General features: G+C 39.4%; 1 protein-coding gene across 1 annotated transcript in view; it reads left to right on the plus strand.

Annotated features, from left to right (window-relative positions):
• The window catches only part of EFR3B (EFR3 homolog B), a 128,567-nt gene that overhangs the window by 50,667 nt on the left and 65,375 nt on the right, over window positions 1–12,525 (plus strand). The window contains exon 2 of the mRNA XM_069071990.1: window positions 11,489–11,565. Within this exon, the coding sequence (XP_068928091.1) occupies window positions 11,489–11,565 (77 nt within the window). The remainder of the gene's footprint in view (window positions 1–11,488; window positions 11,566–12,525) is intronic.

Genomic DNA, 12,525 nt, shown 5'->3' on the forward strand with positions numbered 1-12,525 from the left:
TATGTTATAATTGCCAAGTCTTTTGGCTTCCAGGATAGGAAAAGAATTGTGTCCATATTGTAAATTCAGTTGACGTTTCAGGAAAGAAGGAGGGAAGGGAATAAGCATTTATTAAACACCTGCTGTGTGCATGGCCCTGTGCTCAGTGCTTTATAAATATTACCTTGTTTGATTCTCACAACACCCTGAGAAGTAGGTGTTGTTATTACTCCCCTTTTACAGTTGGTGGAAATGATGAAGGCAGATTAAATGACTTGGCTAGAATCACACAGCTAGTGAGTGTCTGAGGCTGGATAACTCAGGTCTTCTTGACTCCAGCCCCAGTGCTGTATATACACTGCACCATCTAGCTGGAGAAGAAACTCCAACTTATTAGTAGGAGCTAACTGTCATTGGCATAGGGGCTATTTGTCAGGGATATTACAGACAGGACTTGCCTTATTGGTAAAGGGTGATTAATTGGTAAAAAAAAATTAATTCTGAAATCCCTTTCAACTCTAAGAAGATATATGATGTCCTGGCACCTAAAGATTTTTCCCTAAATGATTGTCTTGATTCTACCAAAATTGAAAGCAATCTGCTACTTGCTTTTTCCATGGCCCAATCTCATAGAATTTTAGAACTAGAAACTAGGCAGCTAGGTGTCATAGTGGATAGAGAGCTAGACTTGGTGTCAGGAATACCTGAGTTTGAATACTGCTTCAGACACGACTCTGGACAAATCACTTGACCTCTCACAGTCTCAGTTTCCCTATCTATAATAGTAGCCCCTATCTTTCATAACTGTTATGAAAATTAAGTGAGATAATGTATGAAAAACACTTTGTTGTTGCTGTTTAGTAATTTTTAGTTATGTCCAACTCTTTGTGACTCCATTTGAGGTTTTCTTGGCAAAGATTCTAGAGTGGTTTGCTATTTCCTTCTCCAGTTCATGTTACAGATCACATAGAAGACTTTTTATTCTATATATTTGTCTCATGACCTCCTGCTGCTCACTCTGATTACCTAGCCAGGAAATCTGTTTGGCAACAGATGGCTTTATATACCCTGTGCAGGCTTTCAAAATATCTCTTTAGCCATTTTCTCTCCTCTACTAAGTCAGACCAAAAAAACATGAAGAAAATTTTAGGGTTTTCTTCCACTTTGGATAAGCAAATCTAATAAATATTTCCTCAATCCGGATATAGTTACCTGGGTGACCATAATGTCAATTATCCATTCATTCTTCTTTGAAGTTCACCCTCAGTGTGAAAGCTCTTTGTGATACTAAGAATTAATGCCAATTAGCCCATTTCTGTATTTTCTTTTGAAACCTCTATTTATAAAAGAGCTTTGTCCTTTCTCCATCTAACCTTTATGGTGAACAAAATAACTATGAAATCAAGAATTTAAGCAGTCGTCCTGTTAGTATGAAAAAGCCAAGAACCCAAAGCAGTGTGTTGTGGGAGAAAGAGTACTGGATTTGGAGCCAGAGAATCTTGATGGAAACTGCTCTTCTGCTACTTACTATCTGTGTGACCTTGGATAAGTCACATCATTTTTCTCGTATCCCCCTTCCCCCTCTTAAACTCTAAAATGAAAAATCTGGCCAGATAATCTGTATATTCCCTTTCAACTCTGAAAGAACAGAACAAAATACAACTAGAATTTGGGTGACCTTGGGCAGGTCATACAATACTTCCTGGCCCCAGTTTCTTCTTCTATAAACATAGTATTGGGAAAAGTGGGCTAGATGACCTGTAAATTCCCTTTAAAGTCTTAAAAACAACAATGTATGATCTGTGTGACTTTGGGCACATTATTTGACATCTCTGGCATACTGTAGGTGCTTTATTTATGATGAATGAATGAATGCAAGAATCAGTGACTGTCTAGATAGAATGAATTGCTCAGGAAGTGAAGGTGGGTCAAATATAATGGTCCCTGGGCTGTACTGGCCCTTCCCACACATGCAGACACATGGAAAGAAGTCTGGAGGCTCCAGACATTATATGATGCCAGAACTGTTGGATCCAAGAACCTTCCAGACCAGGGTTTTGAAACCTTCAAACTTTCAAACACACCTTTCAGTGTTGTTGGAGCTTCAGGGGTCTGAGACAATTTGGGTTACTATTCTGTGGACTCTGTTACTCTCATCTGGGAATTTGCAACATGGCATACAGCTCCACCATTATTAGGGTCAAGCTGTCTGGTAGCTGGTCAGATTATATTATTTTACCAAATCAAAATAGACATGTACCAATGATTAAGGAAAGTGCCAGGTGGAAAGATAGTCACCTCCCTCCACTCTCTGTAGAAGGCAAGAACTGGACTAGAAAGAGAACAAACCTAAACCATCTGTGTGATATAGTGGATAAGATCACTAGAGCTGGAGTTATGATCTGGGGGCAAATCTTAACTCAGATAGTGGCTACCCAGTGACTATAGGCAAGTTGCCTAACCTGCCTTAGGCTGTTTCTTTATTCATAAAATAGGAATAATAACATCTAGAATTTTCTTAGACAGTTGTCATGAGGCTCAAGTAAGGTAATACATATAAAGTGCTTTGCCACCTTTAGAAATGTCAAGTTATCAGCAGCAGAATGTAAGCTCTCTGAGGGCAGGTACTTATACTTTTTGTTTTCCAGTTCCAGAAGCCTTATATATAATAGTTCCTTAGTTAACGCTTCTAAATAAAATTGAACCAATGATAATGGTATGAAGTAGAACCTAGAACTTGTTTTAATTTGCATTCCCCCCCCCTTTTTTAGTGATTTGGTGAGATTTTTCAATTGGTTGTTGATTGCTCTCATATCTTCTCTAGAAAACTTTCTGTTTATAGTCTTTGACCATTTAGCTATTGGGGAAGGGCTCTTGTTATATATTTGAATCAATTGCCTATATAGCTTGATTATTGGATCTTCATCAGGGAAATTCTTTGCAAAGATTTTTTTCCCCAATTAACTCTTTCTCTTCTGATTTTAACTGCATTGATTTTGTTTGTCCAAAACATCATTTAAATTTTCTGTAATTAAATTGTCTGTTTTATTGGTTTTGATTTTCTTCCTTAATTGGTCAACTTTCCCCCTATCCATAGTTGTGAAAGGTTTTTTCCTCTTCTCTAATTCATTCATGATCTGATCTTTTATATCCCATTCATGTATCCAGTTGGAGCTTATTGTGATATATTGTGTGAGATATTTTAAATGATTTTTTTGGATTGCTTTAGTCCTCCAGCTTTTGGAACTGGAAACTTTCCAGTTTTCCCAACAGTTTTTGTCAGATAGTAAGTTCTTCCTTCAGTAGTCTGTGTCCTTAGGTTTTTTCAACACCATGCTACTATGTTTGATTTCTTCTGGATGTTGTAATGTCCAAGTTTAAGAAGTACAAATACTAGTAGTGACTGGGAATAAACTGTGCTGAGCCATGCTGGAAGAAAATTCATCTGGCTCAAGGGTGGAAGGAGAAGATGGGGGAAGTTCACTTGGGGTGCAGCCTAAGGGGAAAGAGAGATTCCCTAGCTCAGAGGCGTCAAACTCCACGTGGTAAATGCTGGCAAAATTCTGGAGTGCTACCTGAACCAAATTATAATAAAATTGGGAAATGTGTAACAAAATGAAGGGCAGCTAGGTGATGCAGTGGATAGAGAACTGGGCTTGAATTAAGGAAGACATCTTCATGAGTTTAAATACAACCTCAGATGCTTACTAGCTGTGTGACCCAGGGCAAGTCACTTAATCCTGTTTGCCTCAGTTTCCTCGTCTGTAAAATGAGCTGCAGAAGGACATGGCAAACCACTCTGGTATCTTTGCCAAGAAAATCCCAAATTGGGTCACAAAGAATCAGACCCAACTAGAAAAACAATTGAACAAGTCAAGTGTAACAAAATAAATAAAAGTACAATACTACATACCACAGATAATGTTAATTTGTGGTTTTCTAAGTCAGTATGTAACCCACAGGGATCCATTTCTATTTGAGTTTGACACCATTGCCCTAGACACTTCATTCAGCTGTCTGGGGAATGGAGCTGAACAAGAGAGTGGATAGAGGCTGAGTGGAGGGTTGGGGGAGATACACTTCTATCTCAGCAGGGGAAGAAGGACACAGGTGAGTGAGGTCAGCTGTTGCCTTTGTTACCAAGGAACACCTATCAGTAAGTTTAGTGGATAGGCTATTGACCTATTAGTCAAGAAGACCAGTGTTCAAGTCCTGTCTCTATAATATACTGGCAGCATGGTCTTACATCACTTAACAGATCACTGAAACAGGCAACAATAAAATATGTCTACAGATTAAAATTAAATGAGGAGGTTAAAACTAGTTCATAGATTTAATGCTAGAAGGGACCTCAGAGGTCATCTAGTCCAATCCCTTCATTTTATAGAGGAGGAAACTGAACCCCAGAGGGAGCAATGAACTTGCCCAGAATCATAACAGGTGAGATTTGAACCCACACTACCAGCTGTGGTCCTTTATTGCACCAAATTAGAATTGTGCATTTACAGCATCTGTTCCCTAGACTGCAAGGCTGGGGCCTCTGGCTGCATTAAGATTGGCATGAGTGACTGTGTTTGTAGGATGAATGAGTGAATTGCTGCCAAGTTACTTGTTTGACAGTGCAAGGAACTAAAGGTGAGAGTTTTTGGACAACAGATTTAAACTTCAAGGTGTACTGTACTTGATGCATTTTTCAGGACCCGAAGTTCAGTATAATCATGAATTGGAAAGAGATCTGAGTTCAAATCCTTCTTTCTGCTATTTACCTGTGTGGTGTTGGACAAGTTACTTAACATCTCTGTACCTCAGTTTATTTGTGTAATGTGAGAGGGTTGGACAAGATGACCACTCAAGTCTTTTCCAACTTTAAATTTATGAGCCTACATTTTTCATTAGAGACAGCCTTGGTGTCAGCAAGCATGGGTTCACATCCTGTCTCTCTATATCCTTACTTGGCGGTATGGCCATAGACAAGGCATTTAACCTCTTAGTACCCCAGGCAGTTCTTAAGATGAGTGTGACATAGAAGTAGAAAGAGCCCTGACTTTAGAGGCAGAGGATCTGTGAGACCTTAGGTAAGTCACAACATCAATGTCATTTTGTGTGAGAAAGGAATTTGTATAAAAGGAAGAAGCTATCTCTAAACCAGAGGGAGAAGTTCTAAGGGTCTGGATTTGAGAGGCTGGAGCAGGCATGGCATTTTCAGCTCACAGTGGTAGAAAAGGGTGCTATGGAGGAGAGTCATCAGCTCCGCAGGCATCTCAGGGAAGAGGACCCAGGCTGGAGAAAGTCCCAGGAAGAGGTCAGCTCTTTCCCCAACTTTCCCTCTCATTGCCTGTCTATCTGAAGACACTGTTATATAATTTGCTTGGTTTTATACTCAAATATTTCCAGTAAATTGTATTTTGTCTCAACCACAAAGAGGTCAGGACTGGAAATAGATATGAATGTAAGGTTAGGAAGAGAGCCCCAATCTCTGCCAAAGTGGTAGGAATTTTCTTAGCTGTGAACTCAGAGCAATTGTAACTAAACTCAAAACTTTTCATCTAAAATTAATTTCCTAAAAGCTGAAGAAGAGTGGATCTTAGGGGCTATTATGCTGGTCCCTAGGTTTGGAACAAACTAGTTATGACTGTTATTTGTTGTTCAATTGTTTCAGTTGTGTCTGACTCTTTGTGACCCCATTTTGGGGGTTTTCTTTGCAAAGATACTGGAGTGGTTTGCCATTTCCTTCTCTAGTTCATTTTACAGATGAGGAAACTGAGGCAAACAAAGGTTAAGTGACTTGCTCAGGGTCACACAGCTAGTAAGTGTCTGAGGCCAGATTTAAACTGAGGTCTTCCTGATCCAGACTCAGCACTCTATCCACTATGCCACCTAACTGCCCAAATATTGTAACAGAGTATTACAAATAGTAAAAAGGAGTTCATCTGGCCCTCTCTCTCCCTATTGCTCTTTGTAAAAATGAGGGCAAACAAATTATGGGACTTCTAGTACCTTAGAACCTTGAACAATGACATCTGGGACCAAGACTACCTTCTCTTGATGGTGTGACCCGATGGGCCAGTATTGGAAAGGGGCTATGATATTCATCAAATTGGAATTCTTGGGAGCATTCAATGTATTTCAGATAGGGAAAAATGACAAATGGAAGATGGATTCCTAAGCTCAGTATGACCTTTTTGAATACCAGGTTATATTTTTTGGTTTGTTCAATGACCCTGCAGTGTTTCAAATTGTTATAAAGTTAATTTAAGACCTACTGGCATAATAGCTTAATAATCTATGCTGGCGATATACTTATACATTCCTGAGACTTGGTACAGTCATAATATTTGAGTAAATCAAGAGTCTCTATCTCTCTGTCTCTGTGTCTCTGTCTGTCTCTCTCTACATGTATATGTTTATGTATGTATATATGTGTGTGTATATATGTATGTATATGTATGTATCTTTTAACCAGACCTTTGACTTTATCTGTAGAAGGGAGCGCCCAGTGAGAAAATTCCTCTGTTAATGTACATCTATCTCTTCTCTTACCTTATAGTTTTAAAGCAGAGATTCTTAACATGGAGTCCTCTTGATGGGGTGCTTGGGATCTATGTATGTAACATCAGTCTGTAATATTAGTTTGTAACATCAGTTTGTAAAATCAATTTGTAAAACCAGTTTGTAAAATCACATTTCCCCCTCCCCAGCCTCAGAGCATTAACTCTACCCCTTCCCCCTGCCAGCACTCTGCCCAGCAACAACTCATGACCTGTTTATCTCTGCTTGGAACAATAACAAGCTACACCTATGAATCCTTCACTAAACCATCTATAAACATTTTAGCTTAGGCAAATGTTATCTCCCCTTAGTAAAGTGGCCAGCTGCACCTATGAATCCTTCAATGCACTATCTATAGGTTAACTCCTCAGCCAATTATACACATACTTAGTCCCTGTTAGCCTTGGTTCCCAACATGAATCTTGTCAAACATGACACTGATAGGTGGCAGAGTAGGCACTTCTCAGTCAGCCTTGACCGCTAGCTGACTTGGTGATGTTTCAAGCCTAAAACCACACCTCTAGGTAGCGCCTCCTTGGGCTATTTCCCAGTGAATTATGGGCAATATGCCTTCGAAGTTGATATTAAAAGTGCATGTTCCTTTAAGCACTGACCACTCCTTAACTCCTCCCTAATCCCACCCTTACTCACCTAGTTAGCATAATTGACATCCGATTTACTGTCTTGACTCCTTAAAACTATACCTGTGACTTCCTTAAGTTTGCAGGTTCCCTAAGAACCCCTGCCTGCTGTAAAGCTTAACAATAAACTTTTACAATCCTGACTCCAAGTTTGCTTAGGCCTACTGAACTCTTTCCAGACTGAATCGCAGGGATTCTGGTCATTGATATTGATCAGAGTTCCTGTATAACCTATTGCCATTCCTCCCATCACTCTGACCATAAACTTGGATGGGGAAAAAATATTACATCTTTATTTCAGTTTAATTGGTTTCCTTATATATTTTAAAACATTTTGAAAAGGGATCCATAAGTTTCACCGGATTACCAAAGGGATCCATGACACAAAAAAAGGTTTTAAACCCCTGTGAGAGTTGCCTGGGAATGCTGAGAGATAAAATAACTTGCCCAAGGTCACATAGCCATGTGTAATTAAACCCAGGTCTTCTGACCAACCACAAGGTCAACTCTCTGTCCACTGACACCATGCTACCTCCATGACGTCACAACTACTGATTCAGTAATAGGGGAGGAGAAAGAGTGCTTCAGACATCTGTGATAACCTGGTTGGTTTCTTTTGATGACAGCCCTTGATAGAGAAGTGAACAAACATGGAAATCAGGAGGTGTCCTGACATGACTAGCTCCCAATCCCACTTCCATTTAACCCATTGGACTTTTGCTGTCTCTATGAAACTCCAATGTCTGACACAGTCTGGCTTCTGACTTGTGCTTTCACTTGGATACCAGCTTGAACTCCACCCCACTTTCCTGGGGAAGGGTCTTTGCTCGGGCCAACTAATTTGCCTAAACCACTAGCCTGGGTCAACACCCCCAAGAGAGGAAGTCTGTCCTCAATCAGTATTTGTTGAATGATTGGTTACTGGGGGAATATTTACTAAGGCAGTAATGAACTGAAAAGATGAATGAATCCCTTGTGCTCAGGGCTGTGCTCAGTGAGGTGAAGGATACAAAAGGATAAGAGACAGCCCCTGCAGAAAACCTACTGGGAAGATGGAAGCTAAACAATATACAGCAATAGAAAGCAGACCCCTGGCCCTCACAAGGGATTAACAGTACAGAACAACTCACAGGGCCTATTGAGCCATGTAAAGCAAATCCTACACATTTGAAGGTGAGATCAAACAATAAAAAATAAACGAATAAACTTTCAGCCCTCAGGAGGACTGCTATGTCAGTCCCTGTCCCTGGGAGTAAGAAAATCAATGAATACTGAAATGAGAAAGAAGGCAGCCAAGCAGTGGGAGAAGGGGGCAGAATAGAGAGCTTGCTCCTATCTTGTCTTTTTTTATTCTTCCTTTTTCCCTTTAGCTTTTCTTTCTCCTCCCAGCTTAGGGGAAAGGAAATGAAAGGATGGGGAGACCCTATAGGACAGGCTAGACTAGCCCAGATTGGGGGAGATGATAACACTGAGAGAAGTTGATGTTTCCAGGCTTCCAAACTAGTCCTGATATTTTAACTAAGGCATTGGTATTCTGTGGCATGAATGCTAAAAATAATATCAAGTAAGGTAATTTTTAAGGGCTTAGCAGCTGCTACAGTAAAATTGCCGTATATTGTTGAGGAGATGGTGTCTCCCTTTCTGGAACTAGCTCTTGCTCCTTCTTCCCTGCATCACAGGTGACAAGTGCCCCATACTGCCTTCTTGCTGTCCAAAATCCCCATTTGACCTGGACCTGCCTTTTCCAACAGCTGTGATGATAGTGAAAGAAAAATTGTTAATATAATGACAAAGATTTTTAATATCAAATGTGATATCACCTATTATCTGCTACTCCCTCTGAAAAATCCTCAAAATTCTAGTAATGTCAATTCAAAATTCTAGTAATGTCTTTGCATCCTTATTCTAGGAGGCATTTACTCTCTATTACATTGAGCTAAGTCCCCATCCTGGGACCTGCATGTAATCAAAGCCAACTTGAGCCATATCAGCTGCCAAATGGCTTTTGATGTTCTTGCATCCATTGCTGAGATTTATGGTGTTAGATCGTGAAGAATAAAAAAAAAAAAAACAGAACAAAGTAGGTTTCCTTCCCTGAATTGTCGAGAGTGGCTGGGGTCTCATGATGACAACTTGCTACCTAATATGACCCCCTCCCTCTTTTCTCCTAAAAGTATAGAACCTTTCCTGTAAGTCTCCTGATGGCACATTCCCCAGGATGACTGATTGTGACCCTGGTATCTTGATTAAAGATACTTTATTCCTCCCTCATGAGTTTGATTTATTTCAGGATTTGCCAATAGGATTATAGGTTTAGAAATGAACATTATCTCAGAGGCTATATTATAGATGAGGAAAGAGAGCCTATCAAGGATAAGTGATTTTTCAAAAGCTGAACACAGAAGTGAAACATGAACCCAATAAACCCACCTTTCAAGCCAAACTCCTGCTTCACTATTATCCTTGATCTTAGGTATTGATTTGACTATAGGGTAACATTGTCACAGTATGACAGTCACTGTATTGTTGGCAGTTTATAGTACAGGAAGACTTGGGTTCAAATTTGACCTTAGACTCTTCCTAGCTGTATTACCTTGGACAAGTCACTTAACCTCTGTTTTTCTCAGTTTCCCCAATTGTAAAATGAGGATAATAACAGCACCTATCTCTCTGGTTATTGTGAGAATCAAATGAGATAATATTTGTAAAGCACTGATCACAGTGCTTGGCACATAACAGCTACTTATAAATGCTAGCCATTATTATTTGTTGTTGTTGCAAGCATGATAATACTGAAGCACAAAAGTAATTCATAATAGTGTGTGAATGGATATCAAGTTTAATCATCCCATTGAATTTTAAAAGATGAGTTTCATATTAATTAATTCCAAATTAATCTTTAATTGATTAACCAGTGTGTGACCTCAGGCAAGTCCCTTAACTTCTCTGGGCCTCAGTTTACCCTCTGTAAAATGAGGGAGTGGGCAAGATGACCTCTGAGGAACTTTTAGTGTTAAGTATATGACTCTATGGGATGAGGTTTTTTTTTTATGTATGGGGTCCTTATTTGTTGGAACTGTTAAGCAGAGACTGAGTGGTTCTATGTCAGAGATATTGTAGAAGGGATTCCCACATAGGGTGAGAGGTTAACCTCAGATCAGTCCCAACTTGAAGATCCTTTTTTTTTTAACAGTAAAAATTCCATTAACAACACATTTTCAGGTTTTAATAACTATTAATCTGTTATTTGTCATCATTTACAAAGTAATTGTCTTTTTTTTAGATTCACTTACACATGAGTATTTCTTGTGAAAGTTGGGTTTATTACACAATAATAGCAACAATAATAATACAGAAAATGAGGTAAAGCCAATTTTCATTAAGATTTTAGATTTCTTTTTTCCCCCTTTTCTAAAAATGTTGGTGATGCTTGCTAACCAACCAAAAATAGATCTAAGCTTTCCCTTCTAATATTACTGCCTTCTGAGCAACCATTTTGGTGAATTCAACTCAACAAACATTTACAAAGTAATTGTCTTAATGAGAATGGTCTAATAAAATGTAGTTTGGAAGGGGAAGCTGTTGTTGGAGGGAGGAGAGGAAAAGTTAAAAGCAAAAATGAGAAGAATATGAAGAAATTGGGAATGAATGTGGATTAAAAATTTTGTATGTTTTTTTTTTCATTTTCTCAGTTTTTTCTGTGTAGATGGTCAGATGTTAGAAGAAAGTGAGGAAAGTCTCCAGCACATTGAGTGGACCACCTATAATGAAATTATGGAAGGATATAGACAGGATTCGTGTAGGATGGGCAGATATAGATGTATTGCTGTTTTCTTCCTTGGAGGGAACGTCTAAAATCACTGAGACTGCAGATTCATTTGAGTACTGAGAATATAGAATAGTTTATTTTAAAACGCTGTCCCAGAATTGGGGCATGTTTTGCTGCTTTATTTTGGGGTGGTGCTTGGATTGCTTGTGAAAGATCTTACTTGCAGGAGCCCAGCCCCATGAGAACTCTACTTAGGGGCCTGGCTTGCTTTGAGAACATCCTTCTTGTCTGTTCATTTTACCCTGTTGCAGGTCTTTTTTCTTGTCTTGTTAAAAGGTGAGGGGGATGCCAGAATAAGAAATAACTTGGCATTATGCAAAATTCAGGAAGTATTTGGGCCAAGGTAGGCTATGTGAAAGGCAGAGCTAGCATTGATTTTAATTCTTTTTCATACCCCCATCACCTAGTCAGGAACTTCTCTGTTCCCCAACACCCAGCCCTTAGTATAACTGGGAAACATTTCTCAAAGGCTCATTTGTTCTCCTTCTAGGTGTATGTGGCTGTTGTGGTGCCCTTCGCCCCCGATACAAGAGACTGGTTGACAACATCTTCCCTGAGGACCCAGAGGTAGGTTGTCCTCCCTATCATAGACCCATAGAATCTTAAAGCTAGAAAGGACCCTCAGGACCTCAGAAGTCCTATGCTGTCCAAAAGTCAAGTGGAAGGGGATTTCCCCTCATTAGAGGTCTTGAACCAAAGGATGGATGACCTCTTACCAGCTTGTTACTGTGAGAATTCCATTCAGGTATGGGTTGGGCTAAGTAGCCACTTAAATCTCTTCAAAGTCTAAAACTCCTGTGATTCTGTAATTCATCTAGTCCTGGGGTGGGGAACTTGTGGTCTCAAGACCACATATGATCTTCTAGCTCCTCAAGTGCCATCCTTTGACTAAATCCAAGCTTCACAGAACAAATCCCCTTAATAAAAGGATTTGTTCTGTAAAACTTGGACTCAGTTAAAAGGCTGAACCCAAGGACCTAGAAGGCTATATGTGGTAATAGCTTGCTCACTAATTATTTAGTAACAAGATTAGAGCTCCAATAACAATAATGAATGACATTTGTAGGATGTCATTTGACCTTTGCAACAACTGTCCAAGATCTGTTCTACAGTTATTTTTAATCCCCATTTTACAAATGAGGATACTGAGGCTCCAAGGGCTTAAGTTAGCCTGGTGCCTGGCATATAATAATCATTTAAATACATCATTTGTTATCTTAAGTGATTTGTCCCTGGTCACAGACCTAGTAAATATCAGAGGCAGGATTTGAACTCAAATCTTCCTAATTCCAAGTCCAGCACTGGGTTTAAAACCCACCATTTAAACAAAAGTTTTCCTGATTGGTAGAAAGGAAGCCAAGGATTGCAGAATAGACAAGGGAACTAAATCCAGCATGTTGGAGGTGGAGGGTAGGGATAGGAGATCAGTCCTACCTACTTTTGCTTTAAAACTGTCCTCCATTAGGTATTTGGTATCTTTCATCATCCATCTACTTCTAGACCTACAGCATTGATTATTAAATTATG

The sequence above is a fragment of the Petaurus breviceps genome, unplaced genomic scaffold (genome assembly GCF_028583685.1).
Source record: "Petaurus breviceps papuanus isolate PSGF00001 unplaced genomic scaffold, PetGlider_PUasm1.0 90845, whole genome shotgun sequence".
In the NCBI taxonomy this organism is placed as follows: Eukaryota; Metazoa; Chordata; class Mammalia; order Diprotodontia; family Petauridae; genus Petaurus; species Petaurus breviceps.